The 25,618-nt window shown below is 53.1% G+C and overlaps 1 protein-coding gene across 2 annotated transcripts in view; it reads left to right on the plus strand.

The window, feature by feature from the left end:
* The window catches only part of PRKAG2 (protein kinase AMP-activated non-catalytic subunit gamma 2), a 282,124-nt gene that overhangs the window by 60,800 nt on the left and 195,706 nt on the right, over nucleotides 1–25,618 (plus strand). For both annotated transcript variants that reach the window (XM_089917182.1, XM_022577268.2), the window contains exons 2-3: nucleotides 19,189–19,260; nucleotides 24,956–25,235. In XM_089917182.1, coding sequence (XP_089773308.1) covers nucleotides 19,189–19,260; nucleotides 24,956–25,235 — 352 coding nt within the window. The remainder of the gene's footprint in view (nucleotides 1–19,188; nucleotides 19,261–24,955; nucleotides 25,236–25,618) is intronic.

Genomic DNA, 25,618 nt, shown 5'->3' on the forward strand with positions numbered 1-25,618 from the left:
CCATTTTGTAGATTAGGAAACTGAGGCACAGAGAAATTAAATTTCACAAGATTACATAGTTTTCTGATCATCTGTTGCTATATCACAAACCACCCCAAACCTTAAGGATATGGCTTGGGATCATCACTGGTCTAGGGGCTGCCTGGCTCAGTCCAGCAGTTCTCCTTTGGGGTTCCTCATACATTTTCAATCCAGTGGCCCCCGGGGCTGGAGTTCTCAAGGTTTCTTCATGCTCCTGTCTGGCTCCTGAGTTGGTTTCACATCCCTTTCTCCATATGCTGCTTCACCACGTGGCTAGCTTGAGCTTCCCCATAGCATGGTGGTCTCAGGGCGGTGGAATTTTTAACACGGCAGCTTTTTTTCCCCCAGGGAAGAGTCCAGGAGAGCCAGGGATAAACTTTTTATCACCGAACTCAGAAGTCTAACTAACTCAAGTAGTTATTCTGTGCTTCCGGGTTACATCAAAAATTAAATAGAATAGACACAAACGTAGGTTACACGGGTGCCATTGCTCACCCATCCGGCCAACGTTCGGTGGTCTGACAGCGTTGTCTGTTGGTGAGGCTGTGGCGTAAACAGAGGCTGTCCTACACCAGAGCAGAATGACCCAGACCTAAGGAGGGCAGGTGGCAACGTCTGTCAGAAGCCATGACCGCGTTGCCCTTTGAGCAGCGATCACACGGTCCTAGAAACATGAAGAACATGCAGAGTTTTCACCGCAGCAGCCTGTGACGTAGACGGGGGGTGGTGGAGCTATTGTGTTCCATGCAGAACACACCGCAGATACCAGAAAACCCTATGTGCCGACTTTGAAAGATCTCCTGGACATACACAGTGATAAACAAGGAATGGAGCAGAATGTATACCAGGGAACCCTTTGTATTAGAAAGGGGGGAAATACTTGACGTATGCGCTCACATAAAGAAGCCCCAACTGGATGTGCAGCTAGAAGTGGTCCCTTTGGGGGGGGGGCGTGGCACGGATGGGGACAAGGGTGGAAGAGCCCAGCTTTTCAATTGTGCATCCCTTTGTTTTGACTTTCAAATCCTATGAGTTTATTTTTCCGTCTGCACACAAAAAGTTAGTCGGATGACATAGCTGTTGCCCACAGAGTGCTCACAACCTCGACAGAAAGTTTGTGCATAAACGGCAAATGGACAGTGCTTGAGTGGGTTGATTTTAAATGTAGTGGGGTGAGACATCGTTTCCAGCGGACTTGACAGCAAAGGCGTCATGAATCCACGAGACCCGCATTAGTTCTGAAGTCATCCTTCAGAGGACATGAGTGGGTGAAGAGGACGGGTCAGTCCCAGCCGGACAGCATGGCGCCGGGCGGTGCCTCTCAAACCCCAGGATGGAGGAGGCAAGCCGACCTGCTGGCCTTGACACTGGGCCCTTGAAAGCTCCATTGTGAGAGCCACTGGCTTACAGTTACATTCCAGCGACATATGTTATTTTTTTATAAATTTACTTATTTATTTAATTTATTTATTTGGCTGCGTTGGGTCTTCGTTGCTGCACGTGGGCTCTCTTTAGTTGCGGCGAGTGGGGGCTACTCTTCGTTGCGGTGCGTGGGCTTCTCACTGCGGTGGCTTCTCTTGTTGTGGAGCACGGGCTCTAGGTGCGTGGGCTTCAGTAGTTGTGGCTCTCAGGCTCAGTAGTTGTGGCTCGCGGGCTCTAGAGCGCAGGCTCAGTAGTTGTGGCACACGGGCTTCGTTGCTCCGTGGCATGTGGGATCTTCCCAGACCAGGGCTCAAACCCGTGTCTCCTGCATTGGCAGGCGGATTCTTAACCACTGTGCCACGAGGGAAGTCCATCAAAGTATTTTAAATTGCAAATTGTTGCAATAAAGGAGGGCTGGCTTCCTGACTGCTACCTTTAAGATGGTTTGTGTATAATAACCTTGAACTTGTGGGGGGTCGTGAGCCCCGGTCTGGAGGTGGGGAGGGATAGGGGTGTCCCAGGCCACGTGCAGGCAGCAGAATAACCAGGAGGAAGCAGATGTAAATCCAGGCTGTGGCCTGGGTGCCCTGGACACCAGGCGAGGAGAGCCGCACCTTCTCCCACAGGCAGGAGGGACCACAGAAGGTTTCAGCCAACAGGGTCTCTGCTCAGTGCTGCCCTGTTCCCCGGGCTAGGCACACAGGCAACAGAGGACCAGACCACGTGATCTTCTAACTGTGTCCTCTGAACCATGAAAATGGGGCCGTGTACAAACTAGAGGGGACCACGCGGAGCCTCTGGAATCCTGCCTGGCAGCTCTGGTTTCCCTTCCGCCTGTGGGATTTCCCTTTCTTCTTCATGGACCTCCCTGGGGGTGCGCTGGTCTCCTAGATCAGTTTAGAACAGATCTTTTGGAAATGTCGGCTCCCCACAGCGGTCCTGGAAGGTCAGAGTCCACTCGCTTTGGACACAGGACCTGGGACGTGGAGCCCCGTGTTTTGCAAGTAAGAGGGGGTGTCCCCAAGACCTTGTAGGTGCCAACGGCAGAGATATGTGACCCAGAGGCTTCCAGGACCAAGAGTGAAAACGAAAGGGCTGGTGATACCAGGGGACAGACAATCCCAAGGGGTCCTCTGGCTTAGGAACATCCCCACAGGACCTGACCCAGAATCTTCCATGCTTTTTTCAGTGAGAAATAAAGATCCCAAACCATCTAGCAGGGACTAGATGAAAAATGGTGGGGAGTCACACAGGGAGATGTTTCGAGCCCAATCCCACCCCGAAGGGAGACCCAGGTGGCCTCGGGACACAAGGTACACATGAGGACACTCCAGGGACCAGATCTTCCTGAGAGATGATGGCTTTTACCCCAATTCCTAGGATGTGAGAAGTAGGCTGTTTTTCCCCTTCCTCGAAAAAGCAAAGCTACAAACAATCCCTGTGCTGTGTACCTGACTCCCTGCTGTGGTGGCAGCTGATCTAGAAGTTTCTGCACTTATGGTGACTTTGGCCTCACACCTGGCATTTCTCTTCCCTCCCCTCCTTATATAACAAGCCGGCCTCTTGAATAGAATGTGTTTGTTGGCCGCAAAAACAAAAACAAAAACCCCAGCAAACTCCTTGTTTGGTTTCGTTAGTGCCGTGGTCTGTGGCCTTGAGTCCCCGACTGGGAGCCACTAGTTACTCTGTGCCCATGGGGTCTCCAGTCGGGCCCTGGGATTTGTGTCCCCCGCCCTCCAGACCTCCTGAGGCTGCCCGGTGACCCCGGCTGCCACCTGCTCCCATCTGGAGCGTGAAGGCCAGAGCCCTCGCCCCAGGGTCTACACTGGACGGCTCGGCCTGCGAGAGGGGACGTGGGTTTGCAGACCTTCCTCCCGGCCCTGCTGCTGCCTGACCCCAGCTAGCTGTTCCATCTCCAGGTTTATCTTCTCTGCCCGAGATCCCCGTGGCCTCAGGGCCCTGAGTCTGGGCGTGTGCAATACACCTGCTCCCCTGCGTTCCGGAAGGACTCAGAGCCATGGATGCAGGACCAAGTGACCACTCCAGCTCCTGTCCCCACGTGGACTGATGACCACAGGCCTCTTGGGGCAGCCCAAGGCAGCCCCTCAGCTAGACTGCAGGCTCCTTGCTGTCTCCTGTAGAAATGACAGGAGGTGGGTGATCAGGGCCCAGAGTGGTGGGTGATCGGTTGGCCGACAGAACTGAGGCCATCTCTGCCTATTTGATGCTATTAATTTTTTTTTAATTAATAGACTTTTTTTTGAGAAGTTTTAGATTTACAGAACAATTGAGCAGAGCGTACAGAGAGCTCCCTTGTACCCCCTTCCCCTCCCCTCCAGCATCCCCTAGTATTAGCGGTGCATTTGTCACAACTGACGAGCCTTTATTAATACACTATTATTAACTGAAAGAGTTATATCGGGCTCATTCTTGGTTTTGTACATTTTATGGGTTTTGACAGATGTATAGTGACGTGTATGCACCATTACAGTATCAGTAGTTTCACTGCCCTAAAAATTCCCAGTGCTTTGCCTGTTCATCCTCCCCCATCCCCTGGCAGCTACTTACAGGTGTTTGTCCTGCCGCCTCTGGGCCTGACCCCAGGGTGCACCCACCAGGTGGGTGGGTCACAGGGGCAGTGTGACCCATCATGGCCTTGGGGCTCAACCCGGCATGTGGAAGGGAGTCTGCCATCTCGGCGCCAGGAGGAGAGATGGCCTAGAACAGAATTTGGGGGCTGGAAGGCCTTTGGAGGAGCTCCAGGATTCAGACCCAGATACCTCCTATCTCAGGTGAGAAAACTGAGGACCAGAGACGGGATGTGAGTTTCCAGTCAGCACAGCTGGTTGGAACAGAAATCTGTATCCAGGCCTCAGAGAGGGCATAGGTTCAATTCAGCTTCTTTTTTAACAATAGGAGCTAAGTTAGTAAAAAGGACCAAAAAATAAATTTTGCAAAGAGCTAGCCACTTGCCTGTTTTGAGTGTCATCATTAACCTGCCCCGTGGGGGACTCTGGCCCAAGGTGGGGTGCCTGGAACCCTCAGTGGCCACTGGGCTCTGAGGGAGGACGCCGTGTGCCTCCAGTGCCCCCTGTTCTACCCGAGAACTCTGAGTTCCCACGAGGAGCCACCCGACATGTGCCCTGCGTGTGCCTGGTGTGTGCCCGAGGGGCTCCGGGCAGGCCCTGCCCAGGAAGGAAGGGGAAGTGGGCAGATAGCATCTCCTGGAGCCGCTGATCTCCACGTACCTGCTGCGTTAGGCTTTGACACGCAGCACCTGGAGCCCTTCTCTGCAGAGTGCCCTCCAGCCTTCCATCAGATGGAGGGCGCTGAGGCTTTTGTGGCTCCCTCCCGAAAGTTCCCGGAGCAGCTGCTCACCCTAATGGGCATGACCACAAGCGTGGAGCAATCCCAGGAAGTAACACATTCACACAAAGCCAGTGGATGACAAAGGGCAACTTGGAACAAGAGCTCTGTCGCTGGACGCAAAGATACCAAGAGAACTGAAATTAGAGGATGGCCGACCTTGTATAATAATTACAACTGACACCTGGGTGCGCAGGGCAGCCAGGTCCGTGCTATCACCTTACGTAATGGAAACGTACGCTAGAAGGTCAGAGTCAACTAGAGAGAGCACGGTGTGATAGAGAACTTGGCTAGAAGTTGCAAGACCAGGAGTTGGTTCTGGCTCGGTCATGACTCTACCACGTGGCGTTGAGCACCTCACTCAAATCTCTCTGGAAACCTGTGACCCCACCTGTAATGGAAGGGGATCAATTTGGAAGATCTCTGACATTTTCCAACGGCGACACCCTGTGACTGCGTTATTTCCCTGGTTTAGGTGTCAGGAGACCAGGGAGTCTGCGGTAGGCCTGGACCAGAGGGGCACAGGTGCTGACAGATCCCACTCTGGAGGGGTCTCGGTAGGTGCTTGCCCCCAGGGCTGTAACTGCTGTTCTGGGTCTGGGGTGGCCTGGGACTGCTGGAGTTGGCAGGACCCACGGTGGGTCAGAGCAGCAGTGCCCACTGCTCAGAGGGCCAGGGGAGGGATGGATGTGGTTGGAGGAAAGGGGAGGTGGGAATTCCCTGACGGTCCATTGGTTAGGACTCTGCACTTTCACTGCCAAGGGCGTGGCCAAAAAAAAAAAAAAATGTTCCATCCCTGGTCGGGGAACTAGGATCCTGCAAGCCATGCAGCGCGGCCAAAAAAAAAAAAGGGTTGGGGGGAAGGTAAGGAATTGCCTACCTCCCATCCATGACAGTGACGAGATGTGATTCTCTGTCTCCATCCTGTGTGCGTATTTCTGGGCACAGAGTACAAAGGGAGGTCAGAGGGCTTCGGCCAGGACAGAGGACAAAAGATGGTGTTCGTCCCTGTTCACTCTCGTGACATCTGGAAGGACAGGGGGTGTCGGCTCCCCTCTGAAATCTACCCGCACTGCTTCAAAGCTCATGTGGTGCACAGTTGTCCAGACGTTTTGTCCACAACGCAGTAACATGTATATTTTATTCATGTCTGTGTGAATAATTGAAACAATTTTAGGAAACAATGAGATGCATCCTTATTCTAATTTATATTTTGGTGGTTGTATAATCCACTAAATCGATTTCATGATCCACTGATGGGTAGGCACTGTTAGTTAGAAAAGCTAAATGCTTCTGGAGCAGCCAGTTCAGCCTGGGATGAAAGTTAGAGCGAATAAATAAAAGCCCCTTCTTCGTTATGCTTACTTAGTGCAGAAGCCCTTGCGTTCTATTCAAGTCCCTGGTGTTTGCTGCTTCCCCTGAACTCCTTGTACTTTTCAGTCTGTAACATGTGGTCACAGCAGGTGGTGACACACAGGTAGGAATGGAAGAAGCTTTGGGCACCTGCAGAAATCTTTTGATAAACAGTTTTATAAATATGGACACGGGGTATTCTCCAGATTCTGAGCTGAAAACTGTGTGGACTTTGGCTCCTGGGCCAAATCCCAGAGCCACATTGGGTAGGTGGTTGAGAGCAGAAAGTAGGTCTCTAAGCCCTGAGTCTTGCATGAGAGCCCCCTGCATGGAGGAGGGTGTGTCTCGGAGCTGCCAGCAGTGCTGTGACCTTATAAACACGTTCCCTGGGTGCTCAATTTAATTCTCATTCAAGTTTTCTGTCCTGCGGTTCGTCTTGAAGCCCAGACCCAAACCATGTGATTTTCCCCCTGTGCCCCCGCTGCCTGTGGGGCGCTAGGCAGGCGGGTGGAGAGGCAGCTGTCGGGGTCCATTTGGGTCTGCGGGACACACCCAGCAGCGTCTCCACTTTCCCTCGTGGTCGCTTTTTTCCTTCATGGAGAGGTCTTAACATGTGGGAGGCCTGATGACTAGCAGAGTCACCTAGCTGGCCGGGCAGTGGATGGCACCCACAGAGGGTTCAACACCAAGGCTACCACAGTCTCAGTTGGTGATTTGGCATTTTACTTGCGGGTAAATAACCCTCCCCAGAAACCCAGCGCTGGTCTTTGCAGACCCTCTCTTAAGGTTTGTCTTAGTAAAATCGTGAAATGTCAGAGTTGAAAACAGCCCTAGAAATTAAGGGCCGGCTGTCCTCTGACAGACAGCCACTTCTCTTTGTCCTTGCTTTCAGATGGGCCAAGTGGCCCGAGAGATCCCATTAGAACATCCTTCTCTGATCATGAGGTCTTAGTGTTTCCTGTACCCTAGGCTGTCATCAGTCATTTATGTCTCAGTGTGAATGAGCTTCTTGGCACCTTTTCCAGTGTCGGTTTTGTGTGGGCAAAGACTCCCGTTTGAGTCCTGCCCGCGTGTCCGGCAGGGTGGAGGAGCGCGTCCCTGGGTGAATAAGCGTCTCCCTGCTGTCAGCTAACTGTGGTGGGTGGAGGGAGACGGCAGGTGGGTACCACACAGCGTCATCACACGCCTGGTGGAAACTCACACCACTTACCCAGCAAGCGACGCGAGAACAATTCTCATCATTCCACAGATGACGCTAGAATGTGATTTCGGGACTTTTCCAACCTGCTGTTCCCCTTTACACGTTGTAAATCTTCCATGACAGTAAAAAATAGGACTATTTGGGCTGTCTCCTGTTTTTTTTTACTGAACCTGCAGGAGCGAAGACCTTTCACACCTGTCTTTTCCTCTCATCCGTCTTTCTCCCTTGGAGATTTCGAGGTCCTTGACAAAGTCAGGGCTCTGTGTGTACAGAGACCCCCTGCTGACCGAGTGGGCCCCACTCCCCTCCCCAGGGGTAGCTGACTGTCTCCAAACTGCCACCTTCCTGCGGCCGGACTCGCTCAAGGTCAGCACCCACCAGCTCGAGGGTGGTGGGGGGAGGGGTCTAGGTTTCTGCATCAGTCAGGGTTCCGGAGACGGAATCAAGAGGAGCAAGAGGTACACACACCTGTGTACGCATGTACGCATCCTGCTTGCATGTCCTTAGTATACACACACACATATATCCTTAATACATATTTATCACATATTAATATATTAAGTACGTGCAATGTATACTTAATATAAATATTAACTAATAGTAACAGTTGTATATATTACATATGTTAAGCTATATCATTACATATTATATGTCACAATAGGCCATTAACTGATACATGTTATTTATATTATAAATATAACTATAGTGTTAAGATAATAAACATTACATATCAAGGGATTTGTTTTAAGGAATTGGCTCGTGTTGGCGGGAGCTGGCAAATCCTGAATCCACAGGGCAGGCCAGCAGGTGGAAACTCAGGCGGGCGTTGATGCTAAGACCTTGAGGCAGAATTTCTTCTTCTTTCAGAAACCTCAGTTTTTGCTCTAAGGCCTTCAGCTGACTGGATGAAGGCCAGCCGCGTCGTGGAGGGTGATCTCCTTTACTTAAGCTCCGCGGATTCTAGATGCTAACCGCACCTACAGATACCTTCCCAGAGGGTGATCTCCTTTACTTAAGCTCCGCGGATTCTAGATGCTAACCGCACCTACAGATACCTTCCCAGAGGGTGATCTCCTTTGCTTAAGCTCCGCGGATTCTAGATGCTAACCGCACCTACAGATACCTTCCCAGAGGGTGATCTCCTTTGCTTAAGCTCCGCGGATTCTAGATGCTAACCGCACCTACAGATACCTTCCCAGAGGGTGATCTCCTTTGCTTAAGCTCCGCGGATTCTAGATGCTAACCGCACCTACAGATACCTTCCCAGCAGCACCTAGCTTAGTGCTGATCAAACCGCTGGGCGCTGCGGTCTGGCCAAGTTGACACGTGAAATTAACCATCACAGGCTCTGTGATGGCGCTGGGTCATCAGAGCCCAAAGCTCTCTCCTCTATAACACCACTCTCCTCCCATCACCTGGCTTGGCCTAAAACGCCACCTGTGGAGACTGGGATTGTTCTGGATTGAGGCAGCACCTGCAACCCCGGCCATATTTGCTGACAAGAGCGCGAAAGATGCCTGCGATGGGCTCTGGGGGGGCTGCAGCAGACCAGGCAGCTCAGCTCCACACCTGTGTCTCCTGGGCCCCCCAGGGCACTTGCCTCCTTCCCTGCTGACCATGAGCTGACCCAGACCCTCTGCGTCCTCCACCCAGCCTGCCCCTCCCACTGCCTCTATCCGGGAGGAGCTCGGGCTGGAAGAACACAAGAGGCTGGGGCCTAGTCCTTAGTGGTTAGCAGAGTCTGGACTCAACCTGGCCTGGGAACATTTGCCTTTAAGAGGTCACTTTGGGGGCCTGAGCTGGGAAGGTGTGGAGGGAGGGCCCTGGGAATGTGGATTGGGGTCCCCAGGCGTCCCACAGCCCAAGTCCCTGTTCCCCTCTGCACAGCATCCTTGGCTGTAGAGCCAGGAGGCCACAGGTCCTTCCAAGGTTTCATTTACCTCTGGTCAAGCAAAGGCTACCCACAGGGCAGGGCCTGGCCCCATGGCCTTTCAGCAGGAAGAGAGCCTCTGGGAGCAGCCTGCACTGTGTAACCCCGCTTCAGGATTGCCGGGCTCCGGTTATTAACCAGCCTGTCTTCTGCTTGGGAAAGGGATAAAGATGGCTCTCTAATTATAGGAGGGGCAGCTAGCGTCTTTGCAGAAGCTCCTCACCTGATTTCAGACCCAAGTGGAGCGTGGGAGACTGCCCTGGCTTCCCAGGTCGGTGGTTGCCCCGGGTGACGCCCTTGGCCTCTCTGTGGCCTTGATTGGTGAGGCCGGAGTGCGTCTCGGCCAGTGGTCCTGATGCAACCCAGTTTTGTGTGAGAGCTCACACTATGGGAAGGGCTGTCTTTTTTTTTAACCTTTTTTAAAAATTGAAGTATGGTTGATTTACAGTGTTTCGGGTGTGCAGCAAAGTGATTCAGATATATATATATATATATATATATCCTTTTTCAGATTCTTTTCCATTATAGGTTATTACAAGACACTGAATATAGCTCCCTGTGCTATACAGTAGGTCCTTGTTTATCTAGTTCACATATAGTAGTGTGCATCTATTAATTCTAAACTCCTAATTTATCCCTCCCCTGCATCCCCCTTTTGTAACCATAAGTTTGTTGTCTATGTCTGTGAGTCTGTTTCTGTTTTGTAAATAAGTTCATTTGTATCATTTTTTAGATTCCACATATAAGTGATGTCATATGATGTTTGTCTTTGATTTACTCCACTTAGTGTGATAATCTGTAGGTCCAACCATGTAGCTGCAGATGGCATTTTTTCATTCTTTTTTATGGCTGAATAATATTCCACTGCATATATGTACCACATCTTCTTTATTTATTCCTCTGTTGATGGACGTTTAGGTTGCTTCCAGGTCTTTGCTATTGTAAATAGTGCTGCTATGAACATAAGGGTGCACGTATCTTTTCAAATTAGAGTTTTCAGATTTCTGCCTTTTGCACGGCCCAGGGCTTCTTTCTTGGGAGAAAGTCCTGCCCACCACGGGGCCAAAGCACTTTCCCTCCTGCGGTTGGCCAGTAGGCATCACATGGGCACAAAGACCCAGGGTCGTTGGCCAGGGCAGCGAGGGAGCCCCCAAACAGCTATGTGAATCAATCCTGGGACCATCAGGTGAGGGGAGGTGGGAGGGTGGCCGCAGGAGCGAAAAATAGTGGGTTTTTTTCTCTTTTATATCAGGAAGCCTCTCAGAGTGTAGTCAGAAACCATGATGTCTTCTGTGGAAAATAAATAATTCTGGAACTTCTCCAAGAGTTAAGTTTAGGCTTTTTCCCTAATTTGTCCCCTGTCCCTCCCCTGTTGCCGAGTTCCAGTGATTCTGGGTTCGTTCCTTATTTTTCTGAGAGTCGTTATGGCTCTCAGGCTTCACTTCTCAAAGGCTCCAAGTGACCATGGCTCTGGTCGCTACCCCCAACATTAGTACCAAGAATTGCCCGTATGGTGGTTTTGAGGGATTGAGCAAAGCCAGTCCATCTGGAGACGCCTCCCTTGAGTATCCCATGTGAGGGCCTCACCAAGGCCTTTGCCACAATTCCAACAGCTCGGGTGCAGAGGAGGTTAGATGGTGCGAGCAGCCCCCCATGTTGGTGACAGGGAGTACGGGGGTCAGGGGGACAGGCAGGGCAGGGGGCCAGGTACCCTTAGTCTGAGGATACCACTCACGGCTTTCCAGAATCATGCTGAGCTGGGATGCACCTGGCATTTGTACTAGCGATCCATGTGCTTAAAATTGAGGGACCTTAGAAATCACCTGAGAAACTAGAGGGTTAGTACTTAAGAAGCAGATTGAGACACACATTAAGACAGAAAGCCAGATATGTGTCTGGGTCCCGACCCGCTCAGCTAAGAAGCATCACCAGGGAAGCAAGGGGCACCCCCTCATCCCTCCGTTGGTGGAGCCCACACCATGTCTGGAGACTCTGCCCTGAGCTGGGAGAACAGTGGAGAGTATTTGGTAGTTTGAGAGATGAAGAAAATTATTTTGATGACAAATCCTAGAAGATGAGAAGCATTTTATTCTCAGCCTAGCAGTGCTCCCTTAAACTGCTCCTGACCCCATCTGCTCTTTAGCCCAACAGATAAGAACAGAGAATGTCTGAGCTTACAGGCATCTTCTGAAATTATCTAGTTAAACCCTGTCATCTGACAGATGGAAAACTGGATTGAGACGTGCCCGAGATCTCCCAGATCCCCAGACAGGAAACCATAGAACTGGGCTGGAACCCGGCCTTCCGGCTCTATCTCTGTGAACAGGTCGTGTTCTTACGTGCCCGAGGGGTGCGGGCTCGTCGACGCCCAGACAGCGCCCTGGGTCAGCTGTCTGCACCCAGGTAGCCCCAGATGCCGCTGATGGACACTCTTTGGGCTCAGGTCTGCTCAGCAGGGGAGGAACATGAAACCGTCCTCAAAGTGTTCCCTCCTCGGTAGGAGTCTAACGGCTGGTAATCGCACAGGAATGTTCTGTGGTCACCCTGACGTTTAAAACCCCTGGTTGGCCCTTAGGTGCAGGCCATGGCCCCTGGCATTGGCAGCCTTTCTGTTTGTCCTGTGTGTGCACTTCCACCAGGGCTCTTTCTGGGGTAGCCCAGCTGCATCAACAAAGGAGTTTTGTAAGACAAAGCATCAGAAATGCTGAAAAGGCAGAACTATATCTGACCGATACACACCTACTGTCAAGGCTAAGACGGGAGTAAAAGAGCCCTCATTTCTCAAGAATTCACACATCAGTTGGTTGTAAACAGCATAGAGAAATGTTGGGATAAGCGGCCGGGGAGCGGGTGAGCTATCGGTAAGACCCCAAACCACACAAAATGTGGATGATCGAATTTGGTGGTGGGATGCTTGATACTTGTCTGTCCTTTGCAACATCAGCATGAAATACTTCTTAACATTTTTCTGTTGAAGTACAGCTGATCTACAATGTTGTATTAGGTGAATTACTTTTCATTAAGAAGTAGACCTTAAAGAGACAGTATCACAGGCTGCCTTGGTAGTGAATCACGGAACTGTACAGACCCTCCTCCATCCGTTCTCTTCCCCTGTGATCTCACTGTGCCACGGAGACTCACTTTGCATAGAAGAACCCTGTATCTTCACAGCCTCCAATACCAAGTTGCTTTTTTCAGTCTTTTTTTTTTCAGTTTTTTGGCTGCGTTGGGTCTTCGTTGCTGCGTGCGGGCTTTCTCTAGTTGCTGCGAGCGGGGGCTCCTCTTCGTTGCAGTGCGCGGGCTTCTCATTGCGGTGGCTGCTCTGCGTGCGGGCTGTAGGCACGCGGGCTCAGTAGTTGTGGCTCGCGGGCTCTAGAGCGCAGGCTCAGTAGTTGTGATGTACGGGCTTAGTTGCTCCGCGGCATGTGGGGCCTTCCCGGACCAGGGCTCGAACCCGTGTCCCCTGCGTTGGCAGGCGGATTCTTAACCACTGTGCCACCAGGGAAGAGTCCCCCGGGTTGTTTTTTGTCACTGGAGCTGAGCCATCCCAAGGCGGTGGGAGGGTTCAATAGAAAGATCGCTGAGCTGGGAGCGGGTGGACCTGGGTTATAGGGCCTGCTTGCTACTGTCTGGTTGTCTGGCCTTGGGCAAGTGGCTTAACCTCTCTGACCCTCCGTATCTTCATCTATAGACTGGGGTGATACCACTTGCCTTTCCTACTTGTATGGGCTCCTCTGAGGACCAAAGGAGGCAACAAATGGAAGTTTTAAGGACATTCTAATGGCAAATTAATGACAGCTCTGCTGCTGAGACCTGACTTTTTTGAGTTAGACTTTTGGCTTTTGTCTGAAATTCTGAAGAGGGGCAGGGATGGGGTATTAAGGTTGGCTCGCATCTTGGGAATTTTCTCAAACCTGGGGCTTTTCTCTTTTGTCCTGTTGCTTTCCTGACAGGCGACTTTATCAGCCCAAATCCTGAAAAGGCACTTTCCCCAGAGACCCTGCTATTTATCTCCGGAGCACGTGGTCAGGGTCTAAAATACAGTGTGTGCAGCTGAGGACAATCCCAGAGGACAAAGCGTCTCTTCGTGCCTCAGTGTGTCCCAGTGAACTGGCCACCCAGCACCAGGGAGGGTCTGAATGCCTGCGAATGGGGAGGGAGAATTCAGGATGGCCAGATGTGGACAAAGCAGTGAGGGAGGCACAAAGCTCTGGTGGGCATTTAAACCCCGTGAGCAGGGTGAGCTCCCGGTGCCTGGCCTTCGGGAATGTCAGCCGAGCTGAGAGGCCAGGCCTCAGTCACTCCACCTGCTAATAGTCTCATGGTCACCGCTGCAGTCGGAGATTTTCCCACACCAGCCTCCACGGTGCGCACTGTTTCCTGGTGAGCTCGGGGAGGTGAGAGCCAAGATCAGAATCGTGGAATGTGGGATGGGGGAGCCTTCCAGCAAAGTCCACTACTGGTGCCAAGGGACTTCTCTGTGGGGATGCTTGACCGAGGAAAACGCACCGCGCGCTGCTGTGGTCGCCTATGTGGCGCCCTCCTTGTCTCGCTGTGGGCGGGACGAGCATCAGGGGACCAGCCGCAGGCCCGCCCAGGGCTCCAGGCAGCCTGGGATGGGAGCGAGACCCGCGTCCTGGTCTCGGCTCTTTCAAGACCGCCTTGTCCTGAGTCACTTAACCGCCAGGGCCTCCGTCGCTAGAGCCTGATGGTTCCATGAGGAATAATCGAGTATGTGCAACAGGGCTTTGGTGTGTAGAAACTGCTCTGCTGAACAAAAGTGAGAGGGTAATGATTATTTGAAACCGCAGAGGAACGTACTCATTAAAATAGGAGCTAAGCGTCCACACCTGGTTCCTCCTCTTCCTTAGGGACCTGCAATCTCGCGGGGTCTGCCCGTTCGCCGCCCCTCCTGCCCATCAGCACAGGCGTGCACCCCCTACACGTGCTGCCGGGGCAGGGGCTGCTTTGTCCAGGAGTTGATTCAGTCACTTCTGCACACCTGCTGCATGTGGCGCAGAATAGCGAGATGAATGATTTCCCCTCACCCTTGACTGGTTCACAGTCCAGTTAGAGAAATAGACTGATAAATGGTATTAAGATAGCACGATAAGTCCTGTAATAAAGGTAGTCTAAGGTACTGTGGTAGCACAGATAAGAGAAGAATGAATTCTGCCTGAGGGATCGTATCTGAATTGGGCTTTGCATGACAGTAGGAGTTCACCCTGTGAGCCAGGATCTTCGGGCTGGGAGCTGGAGGCAAGTGGGCAGGAGGCAAGGGCTTCAAGCTTCAGAGGGACAGCCAGCTCCGTCCTGCAGGGACCCAAGTGAAGCGAAGTCTGTTCTCCCAGGAAGGGGTTGTACGGTTGGCGAAGGGTGACCTTGAACTGAGGAGCTGAGACAGCATTCCAGGCAACGTGTCCACAGACGCACAGCTGTGTTTAAAAAGCTATCAAGATCCTGCCTGGGCTCTTGCTGAAAGAAGGAGACGGGGTGCAGAGCACATCAGAAATAAGGCTGCAGAGGTCGGCAAATCCACGGGGCCTGTATTGGAGCCTGCAGGGCCCGACTGAGAGCTCCTGACTGTGAATCACCCATGGGAAGCTGGTGGCTCCCCGCCTGGGCTGCCGGCCGAATCACCGTGAAGCCTGCACTGCACCGCAGACCAATCGACTCTGTGGTGGGACCCAACTCCCGAGGTGCAACCAGCCTGGGATGCTGAAATAAACCAGCACCAGAGGGGCTGAGTCTGGAATCTGCCTACGTAAGAGATTGCCAGCAAGTCCCAGTGGACTAGGTGTGGGAGTCATTGCCTAGGCTATGGTGGAGGCCCTGGGGCTTTAGGGCAGAGGCCAGCATAATGGGGCCACGGTTTTAGGAATCACTGTTCTAGCAGAGGTTTGCAGATAGCTTGAAACAGGCTAAGCTGAAAGATTTGGAGAACAATTAGGAAACCCAAAAGAGAGCTGGGCAAGGGAGGGTGCAGACCTGGACCCCACAGCAGAGGGGTTGGGAGGGTGGAAGGGGTTAAAAGAAAGATTAGGTACACAGAAAACTACAAAACGTTGCTGAAATAAATTAAAGAAGACACAAATAAATGGAGAGACCTCCCATGTACATGGATTGGAGACTTAATATTGAGATGGTAATACTACCCAAAGTCATCTACAGATTCAATGCAATCCCTATCAAAATCCCAATGGCATTTTTTTTCAGATATAGAAAAATCCATCCTAAAATTTGTATGAACTCTCAAGGGACCCCAAGTAACCAAAACAATCTTGGAAAAAAAAAAAAAGAACAAAGTTAGAGGTCTCACACTCCCTGAGCTCAAAACTTATTACAGAGTTACAATCATCAAAACAATGTGGTACTGGCATAAAGACAGACATATAGACCAATGAAATAGAACAAAGAGTCCAGAAAGAAACTCTTCCATACGTATATGGCCAAATGATTTTCAGCAAAAGTGCCAAGACCATTCACTGGGAGAAGATAGTCTTTGCAATACTTGGTGCTGGGAAAATTGGATATCCACATGTGGAAGAATAAAGTTGGACCCTTACCTTATTATACAATATATAAAAATTACAGTAGTTCCCCTTATCCATAGGGGATATGTTCCAAAACCCCCAGTGGATGCCTAAAACCGTGGATAGAACTGAACCATGGATACTATGATTTTTCCTATACATACATACCTAGGATAAAGTTTAATTTATGAAGTAGGTTCAGTAAGAGAATATCCAAATTGCCAGTGTCCCTCCTCTCGCACTTTGGGGCCATTATTAAGTAAAATAAGGATCGTGTGAGCATAAACACTGTGGTACCGCAACAGTCGAACAGATAACCAAGACGGCTACTAAGTGACTGGCAAGGGGGTAGCACATGTACTGTGTGGATATACGCTGGAAAAGGGATGACGACTCACGTCCCAGGCGGGACAGAACAGGACAGTGCAAGATTTCATCAAGTTACTCAGAATGGCACGAAATTCAAAAAACAAAATTGTTTATTTCTGGAATTTTGAATTGTTTACTTCTGGAATTTTCTTTTTTTTTAATTTTTATTTTATGTTATTATTATTATTTTGGCCACGCTGTGAGGCATGTGGGATCTTAGTTCCCCAACCGGGGAATGAACCCATGCCCCCTGCAGTGGAAGCACAGAGTCTTAACCACTGGACTGCCAGGGAAGTCCCTGGAATTTTCTTTTTTTTCCCCCCCCCTTATTTATTTATTTATTTGGCTGCGTCAGATCTTAGTTGCCGCATGCAGGATCTTCACTGAGATACGCGGGGTCTTCTAGCTGTGGCATGTGGACTCTTAGTTGCGGCATGCATGTGGGATTTAATTCCCTGACCAGGGATCGAACCCGGGCCCCCTGCATTGGGAACATGGAGTCTTAACCACTGGACCACCAGGGAATTCCCTGGAATTTTCCATTAAATACTTTTGGACCCTGGTTGACCTCAAGTAACTGAAACGTTGGAAGGCAAAACTGCTGATAAGGCGGGGGGGAACTTCTGTAACTCAAAATGGATCAAAGACTTAAACATAAGAGCTTAAACTGTAAAACTTAAAGAAAATAGGGGAAAACCTCCATGACATTGGATTTGGCAATGATTTCTTGGGTATGACACCAAAGCACAGGCAACAAAGTATTGATAAAAATATCAACAGATAAATTGGACTACATCAAAATTAAAAACTTTTGTGCACCACAGGACACAATCCACACAGTGAAAAGGCAACCTACAGAATGGGAAAAAAATACTTGCAATTCATATATCTGATAAAAGGTTAATATCCAGATTATATAACGAAATCCTACCAGCTCAGCAACAAACAAGCTGGTTAAAAAATAGTCAAAGGGCTTCTTGAATAGACGTTTTTCTAGAAAAGATATACAGATAGCCAACAAGCACAAGAAAAGATGCTCAACATTATTAATCATTAGGGAAATGCAAATCAAAACCACAGTGAGATACCGTCTCATACCTATTAGGATGGTCACCATAAAAAACAAAAACTAAAGTAAAACAGAAAATAATAACAAGTATTGGTGAGGATGAAATTGGCACCCTTGTGTACCATTGGTGGGAATGTAAAATGGTGCAGCTGCTATGGAAAAAGTATGGGGGTTCCTCAAAAGTATTAAAAATAAATTACTGTGTGATCTAGCAATTCCACATCTGGATATATACCCGAAAGAAATGAAAGCAGGGTCGCAGAGATATTTGTACACCCACTGTATTAGTTTACTAGGGCTGCCATAACAAAGTATCACAGACTGGGTGGCTTAAACAACAGAAATTTATTTTCTCACAATTGTAGAGGCTAGAAGTCCAAGGTCAGGGTGTCGGCAGGGTGAGTTTCTTCTGAGAAACTCCTTCTTTGGCTCATAGATGGCCATCTTCTCTCTGTGTCTTCATGTGTCTTACTTCTGTGTCTCTTTCCTGATCTCCTCTTCTTATAAGGACACTAGTGCTACTGGATTGAAGTCTTATTAGAGAGGCCATCCATATGACCTCATTTTAACGTAATTACCTTTTCAAAGACCCTCTCTATCTGGGAATGCAGGGTTGGCATCGTTGTTGGTTTTTTTTCGGCCGCGCTGCGTGGCTTGTGGGATCTTAGTTCCCCAACCAGGGATTGAACCCGTGCCCTCAGCAGTGAAATACAGTCACATTCTGAGATAATGGGGTGGGAACTTCAAACCTATGAGTTTTGAGGGGTACGCAGTTCAATCCATAACACCTGTGTTCATAGCATTATTCACAGTAGCCAAAGGGTGTGGAAGCACCCTGTGTCCCTTGATGGATGAACAGATAAACAAAATGTGGTCTATCCATACAATGGAACATGATTCAGCCTTTAAAAGGAAGGAAATTCTGTTACACGCTACAACACGGATGAACCTGAGGACATTATGCTAAGTGAAATAAGCCCGTCACAGAAAGACAAATACTGTACGATTCCACTTACATGAGGTCCCTAGAGTTGTCACATTCATAGAGACAGAAAGTAGAATGGGGGCAGGGGGTGCCAGAGGCTGGGGCAGGGGGCTGGGGGGTGGTTGTCAAATGCATATGGGGTTTCAGTTTGCAGAGGGAAGGGCCCTGGAGGTTAGTTGCCCAACAGCGTGAATGTGCTTAACTGCCCTGAACTGTACACTTAAAATGGTTAAGATGGTAAACCTTGTGTACATGTATTTTAACCACAATAAAAAAGGAAAAAAGAAAAAAACCAAAAGGTTAGGGATGCAGGCAGCTTCTCCTGGTGGAGGACTGCCCAGGTGCGGTTCCTGCCCAGGCATGGAGGTGTCCACCGGGCAAGACACAGGAGGAAAGGGGAGCAGGGTGAGGGTGACGTGATGACTTCATTTTTGACACCACGAGTCTTTGGCGAGCTGCTCCCCCCAAGGCCATCTCTCTGGACCACGATGTCATCAGGCCTTTCTGACCGCTTTGCCCTAGCGGCCAGCCCTCCCATGCGGCCCTGCCATCTTTCCAGGAGGACACACTTCCTTGGGCCACATTCGCGTCATGAAATGAAGTCCTGAGCGCTGCGGTGGGCTTTGCCCCCCCTTTTCTGCTTTTCCTCCCTTGCTCTCTTCCTTCTGCCCTGCGGTCCCAGCCTCTTCTTCCTGCTCCTTCCCCTGGGGGGACGGGAAGGGAAGCTGGAGGAGGGTCAGGATCTCCGAGGGGGGCCAGCACGTCTCCACCCCTCCTTTCACCTTGTTGGCCCTCCGCGTCCTCCCTGGGACTTGACATTCGAGGAGGTCTCAGGGAGGGGGTGGTGATACACACGGAGAGCCAGGAGTGGCCCTGGACGAGGCCAGATGGGCACCTGAGGGTCCAGGTCGTTGACCACGTGCTCTCTTTCCGTCCTAGGACCTGAGTTCCTTTGCCATGCCGCTCCTGGATGGAGACCTGGAGAGTTCAGAAAAGCATCCTTCTCGTAAGGTAAGCCACCTTCCTCACAGCTTCTCACGGCTCACCTGAGGTGCCACTGAGGCAGAACTCCCTCAGCGCGAACCCAAGACACATCCACCCGTGCTCTCACCTGTACATCCACCTGTTCTCCCACCTACATGCCCACCTGTGCTCCCACCTGTGCTCTGACCTGCGCTCCCACCCGTGCACCTGGCTGCTGCTGAGCTCAGCCTCACACCTGCCAGGCTTCACTCCTTTCTCTTCTCTCCTCTTCCCTCTGGGCTCGTCCGCGGCCACGGGACTCCCCAAAGAGGGCAGAGGTGATGCCGAAGATTGACAGTGAGCTGAGCACCCTGAGCGCCCGAGGAGCTGATTAGCGAAGAGAGGAGGTTGAAAGCATTAGTGAAATCGGGATGTGGAGACCAACTGTCTCCCCCGCAGACGGGAGCCCCTTCTCCCTGCCCGTTCCTCTCCCTTTCGTCCTCTTTCCCCCTTTCCCTTTCCTCTCTTTAACCCACATTCTCTCCTCTCCCGCTGGTCAGTTTTTCCTCCAGAGGAAGCTGGAGCCGTGGAGGGCAGGCAGCCGAGGAGTGCGCATCCCGGGGTGGGTGGGTTGGCCATGGCAAACAAAGGGAGGTCAAGGTGGCCCGCGGTCAGGGTGAGTGTGCGGCAGACGGCTGGGGCGGCTGGTGGGCCGAGGCTTTGGGAGGGGCTGCCGTGGGCAGTGTCTGAGAGCAGAGACAAGAGCTAGGCTGAATTCTTTGGCCCTGGAGGCTCCACGTCCCTCATCCCACCAGGCTGATGGGAAATGTGAATCTCCATCGTTATTGGGACTTCCTTCCTAGATTGTGCAAAGGTCCTGGGGTCCCATGCAGCACCTACACTTGGGTTTTAAATGAAGGAACTGGACTTCAGGATGGTGGAAAGACTTTCCCACAGTCACGGGGCTGCCTAATAACTGAGCCGGCTTCAGTCTGGGTTTCTTGGCGCTCAGCCCGGTGTGCGTTGCACTGCGTCTGGACACCCTGAACTGGGGCCAGTGGTGCAGGCCATGCAGGGAAGTGTCCTCGGCCGGACAGGTACCTCACGGAGGCTTTCTGCCCTTTCTGGATCATCTCTGCATCTTTGTACCCTGTGACTAAGACCCCCATCTCCTTAGGGGACTGAAAATCCTCAGGGACTGCCAAGCTGAATGTGGACTGGACACTTGGCGGCCTCCTCTCCCATCTAGGTACACTCAGAGTTCAGTGGAGGGGCCACAGCTGAGCTCCCCTTTATGGGTGTTCTGGACTCAAGGATGCCAACCCTGGGACTTCTCTGGCAGTCCAGTGGTTAGGACTCCGCGCTTCCACTGCTGAGGGCACGGATTCGATCCCTGGTCAGGGAACTAAGATCCCACAAGCCACGCAGCGCAGCCAAAAATAAAACCAACAACGATGCCAACCCTGCGTTCCCAAGCATCGGTTGATATGGGAGCTGCCTGGTCTTCCCACCTGTCCCCTCTCCTGGCTCCCCTGTTCCCAGAGGAGGCAGCTCTGTGTTACATAACACATCTCGGTACAAGAGCTTCATGGTCACCTTGACTCTGCACAGCTCTGTGTGCAGCTCCCAGGCCAGCATTGGGAGGTAGGTCAGTGCCATCGACGTCCCTGGGATCATTCAACACCACTGTGGTCACTCTGGGTCAGCCAGCATGGCCTGGTCTGGGGCATTCGCCCAGATGCCCACAGGTTTTCCTGTCTGTGTCCCTTGATCCTGGGATGGGGAGCCCGGCTCCTTTGTTCATTTTTCCTGGCAGCTTCCCTTCTGTGTGACCCGGGACAAGATATTCTCTGTGAACCTGTCTCCCCATCGGCAAACCCGGGCTCGTGGCGGTGCTCACCTTTACTTATGAGGATTCAATGAGCTTGTCGATGGAGCAGACGTAGAGCAGTGACTGGCCCAGGACACGTGCTCAGGGACAGTCTGGGAACGCAGGCGTGGCCTCAGGACATCCCCCACTTCGGAGCACCGTGAAGGGGTGCACCCACGACCCATTTACCTGAGCCGTCGGGAACGTGGCATCTGGCCAGGCCTTAGACGTGGCTCGGGGCCTCTTGTCCACTGCTGGCCGTGTGCACTGTTCCTCCATTCCCCCTGCCGAGAACGCCAGCCCCTTTCTGTCTGGAGCACACAGGGACTCAGACCGGAGCCACGCACCATTAGCACACTGGCCCCGAGGGCACTGGCCGTGTCCTGCATCCCAGGCACAGCCTCCACACCTCCCCAGCCTGAGTCGGGCTCCACAGACCCTCACCTCGAGGTTTTGTCCAACTCAGCCCCCCTTTCCTGGCGCCCTTCACCTTTAACCCCTTCGCCCACACCCATTTCCCTCAGGCTCCCAAGGGGTGCCCAGTGCCCAGCTGTCAGTCACCGTCGAGGCCAGCCCCGCGGACCCCTCGCTCACCTTCACACGTGCAACCCTCCTCTTCGCTTTCCTGCATCCTCGGGGCTGAGACCAAGCACCGGGTGGCCTGGCCCTGGCCCCCGCGGCCCTCCCTGCAGTGGCAGACAGAGGTGGGCCTGGAAGCTCTGCTCGCGGAGGCCTGAGAGCCCGCCGCGTAGCTCTGCAGAGCCGGCAGGCACTCGGGAGGCTCTGGGCCCTTCGTTCACGTTTACGCCTCGGGAGACGTGCCCTTACATTTAGCAAGGTGTCAATTTACTGCAGCTTGCTAAGAGGCACGGGCTCTGTCCCCAATGGCTGTGATCGTGCCGATACCCACGCCACCCCTCCCAACCTACAGGAAGCAGACCCGGGGGCCCAGCGCCACCGCCCCCTCGCCAGGGTCAGGGCGGGAGACACGGGGGACAAGGCCGGGATGGGCCACAGCCACCACTGTCTGGCCGTGTGGGGAGAGGGCCCGCTTTCTGGAGCCCCCTCCTGAAGCCCAATGGCTGAGTGCCTGGCCCTTTTGGCCTGCAATTCTGAGCCCGGAATTGGAATCAGTCCCAGTCGGAGAATCCTAGGGCTCCCCTTGCCCGCCAGGTAAGGTTCAAACCGGCACCCAGGCCCTTCGAGACTGCCATTTGGCTCAACCTGCCCCGGTGACCCGTCCGCGGTGGCCCAAGTGAGTGGCTGTCTGTCTGTCCTCCCGGCTCCAGCTCCTCTCTCCCCCCGACCCTGGGACACCTCTGCCCATCGGCCTGTCCACAGCCCGTCGGCTTTCAGCGCCTTCCCTGCTTCAGGGCCCCGTGATGGGCACTGTCTCCCTCTAAAATCTCTCCCCGTCTGGGCCACTCTCAGGGCAGCCCTGTCTTGCCTGCTGTTCTCCAGGGTCTCGCGGGGACCCCATCCTTGCCCACATCTTGTTCCCTGCGTGCAGTGAGCGTCAGCTTTGCTCAGCAATCCCTCCTCCCTAGGCAGAGCTCACTGTGCAGTGTGGAGGGGATGGGGCAGCAGCGGGGCTGGCCTCCTACTGTGACTCCCTCCCTCTGCCTTCAAGCTTGACCTTGACTCCTCTTCCGTTTCACGTGGCCGTTTCTGCTTTTCTCGGGAGGTGAATGGTGTGAGGGTCAAGGCCGTGGGCCTGAGGTCCCGCCCACCACTTACCAGCTTTGGGGCCTTCCCTCAGCCTCCAGCCAGCGCCCTCTCTGAGCTCCAGGCTCAGTGGCACCCAGAGGGTGATGGTGACAGGCCACTAGAACGTCTGCCCTAAATGACCGTGTCCCCCCTGCCCCCGTGCTGAAGAGCTCTGTGGTTCCCCCTCAAAGGAGGGTCAGGTTCTCACCCCACGTGGAGTCTTTCCGTAAATCAGCCCAGCCTCCCCGACTCTCCACGTCTACCAAGGGTCTCTTTGTAGCGAATTCGTGACAGTGAGGGCTGACCTCCCAGACGTACCTGCTGTGTACCATCATGTACACGTACCTGCTGTGTACACCTGCTGTGTACCTGTGTGGCAGGTGCTTCCCTTGTATATATCCTGTCATCTTGACGACCCTGCGAGTCGGCCTAGTGTCCCCATTGGATACATGAGAACACTGACACGTAGGTCACTTGTCACTGCTGGAAACTGAGCTGGGATTCAGACTCCTGTATCTTTGTCCCGAACCCTGACACGTACCACCCTGCCGTGGGGTCTTCCTCCACCCCTGGGCCTGCTGTCCCTACGCCCCACCCCCACGTCCACAGGCGCACGCCGCCCGCTGCTCCAAAAGCTCTGTGTTCATTACTCTTAGGATGCAGAAAAGCCCCAGAAAGCCTGAGTCCCGTAGGCGGGTTGGTAGTGGCTGAACCCAATGCTCTAGAGGCAGAGAATCTAGATGCTATTCACACCAAATGGTTAGCAAAAGAAAACCCTGAACTCCATAAGGAGGAGAGCCTGAGTTATATGGCTCTGGGGAAGCTCGGCCTCTGCCTCAGATTCCCACTCGGCGAGGGGACTGGCACGGGGCCAGCCTCTGCACCCCTCCCCGCCATGGCCACACTGGTCCTTTAACGCAGGGTGGAGGGTCTCAGGGAGAAGGGGGCGTGCGGTTGAGGGTCCCCGCAGGGCATCACTTCCTTTAAGGGACTTCAAGCCCAGCTCGGGGGCTCCCTCTAGTGGTGGAGGAGCTCACAGGGGTCCTGGGTCCAGGCAGGCACCCCAGTGGATAGAGGCACGGAGGCTTCCTCTGCCCTGTGCGCAGTGCACCGATCGTCACCTGCCGTGCGGAGCCCAGGGTCTCAGTGTGCTGCACGACCCCTGCCAGGCCTCATGCTTGCCCCAGAGCCCAGGGGACACGTCGTTTTTTCCTTTTCTCCTGCAGAGCTGGGTGGGCCCCGAGGCCCTTCTGGCTCCTGTGTTGCAGGCTTACCCACGGGACGGCAGCAGGTCACGTATAGAGTCCAATTCCTGTGCGTCAGGTCTGACCGATGCCCCTTCAGACGTCCCTGAGGGGCAGGTACGGCCCCTCATTTCACGCAGGAGGAGACGGAGGCTTAGGGAGTCTACATAACCTCCAGGGTGGCCCAGAGGCGAGCGGGTCAGGCCCAGGCACTCAGATGGGAGTGCCAGCTGCTACACCCACCAGCAGGACACGTTCGAAATTCCCTGAGTCTGTGAGCTGTGTGCCTTGGCTTAAATATGGAGTCCAGTAAGTTTTGAAACCATCCCTACAATTTCAAGCCGTCGCCGAAGTGAGCCTCAGAGCTTTGCAGCCTTGTTCGCTTTCTTCCCGGCCTCTGCCTGCAACCCCCATCACTCCAGCGCCGAAGCTGCTTGGAGGTGAAAGCCTCATCACTTCCCACGCCAGGGTCCCCTCAGGATGGAGCCCTGGGCCCACTGTCTTTCAGATCAGAGAGATCAGATCTGTAGTCAGACTTCGAGCAGGACAGGCACGAGGTCTTGAGGAGTGAAGGCCAGGAGACGAGGCCGCAAATAGGACGAAGGGGGGAGGTGCCGTGTTTCGAGCCTTCTCGACTGCATGGCTGTCCTCCCCCACCTCCAGAAGACCCTTCCAGAGAACTGGGTGGAGGCCAGTGTGCTCCTGGATGCTGCGGCCCGGCCTGTGGGTGGGTCGTCCCGGGGTCCGGTCCTTCCCCTGGGCCGCCTCTGTCTGTGGAAGAGCGTGGGGCTGTTTCTCGGGCCGGGTGTCGTGGCAGCAGCTGGATGATGGGGGACAGTGGGAGGGCAGGCACGACAGGGACAGGTCCTCACAGGCTCTGAGTGACCTCACCCGTCCGTCTGTCTGTCTTGTCTGTCTGCAGGTGGACAGCCCCTTCGGCTCAAGCAGCCCCTCCAAAGGCTTCTTCTCCAGAGGCCCCCAGCACCGGCCCTCCAGCCCCGTGTCTGCTCCCGTGAGGCCCAAGACCAGCCCCGGCTCCCCCAAAACTGTGTTCCCGTTCTCCTACCAGGAGTCCCCGCCGCGCTCCCCCCGCCGCATGAGCTTCAGCGGGATCTTCCGTTCCTCGTCCAAAGAATCTTCCCCCAACTCCAACCCGTCTACCTCGCCCGGGGGCATCCGGTTCTTCTCCCGCTCCAGAAAAAGTAAGGCACTGATGGCTATTGTTCAGGTGGGTGCAGGGCTGCCAGGGGGCTGCTCACAGCCGCTTGGCCGCAGTGCCACCTGCAGGGACACCAAAGCTGGCCGGGTGGCTGTCACTGATGGTGCTGAGTATGTGCGTCTGGTCTGTCCCCCAGGAACAAATTTACCTCCAGCGCAACGTGTTTCCACCTGTCGCTTTATTCCTGCACTAATCCACCCAGTATGGCGTGGCTTGTGGGGTTAATGTAAATACCCCGATACTCACAGTATGGCTGTGAGGACAGCCACGTGGAACGCTAGCCTCCAGCCTTCTCTGGAAATCAGCAGCGGCCCACGCCTGGGGACGGCCCAGCCCTTTCTTTGATCTGCCCTGTGCAGCCCCCAG

The sequence above is a fragment of the Delphinapterus leucas genome, chromosome 9 (assembly GCF_059928025.1).
Source record: "Delphinapterus leucas isolate spDelLeu-1000000601 "Yukka" chromosome 9, BTC_Dleu_Yukka2, whole genome shotgun sequence".
Classification (NCBI taxonomy): domain Eukaryota; kingdom Metazoa; phylum Chordata; class Mammalia; order Artiodactyla; family Monodontidae; genus Delphinapterus; species Delphinapterus leucas.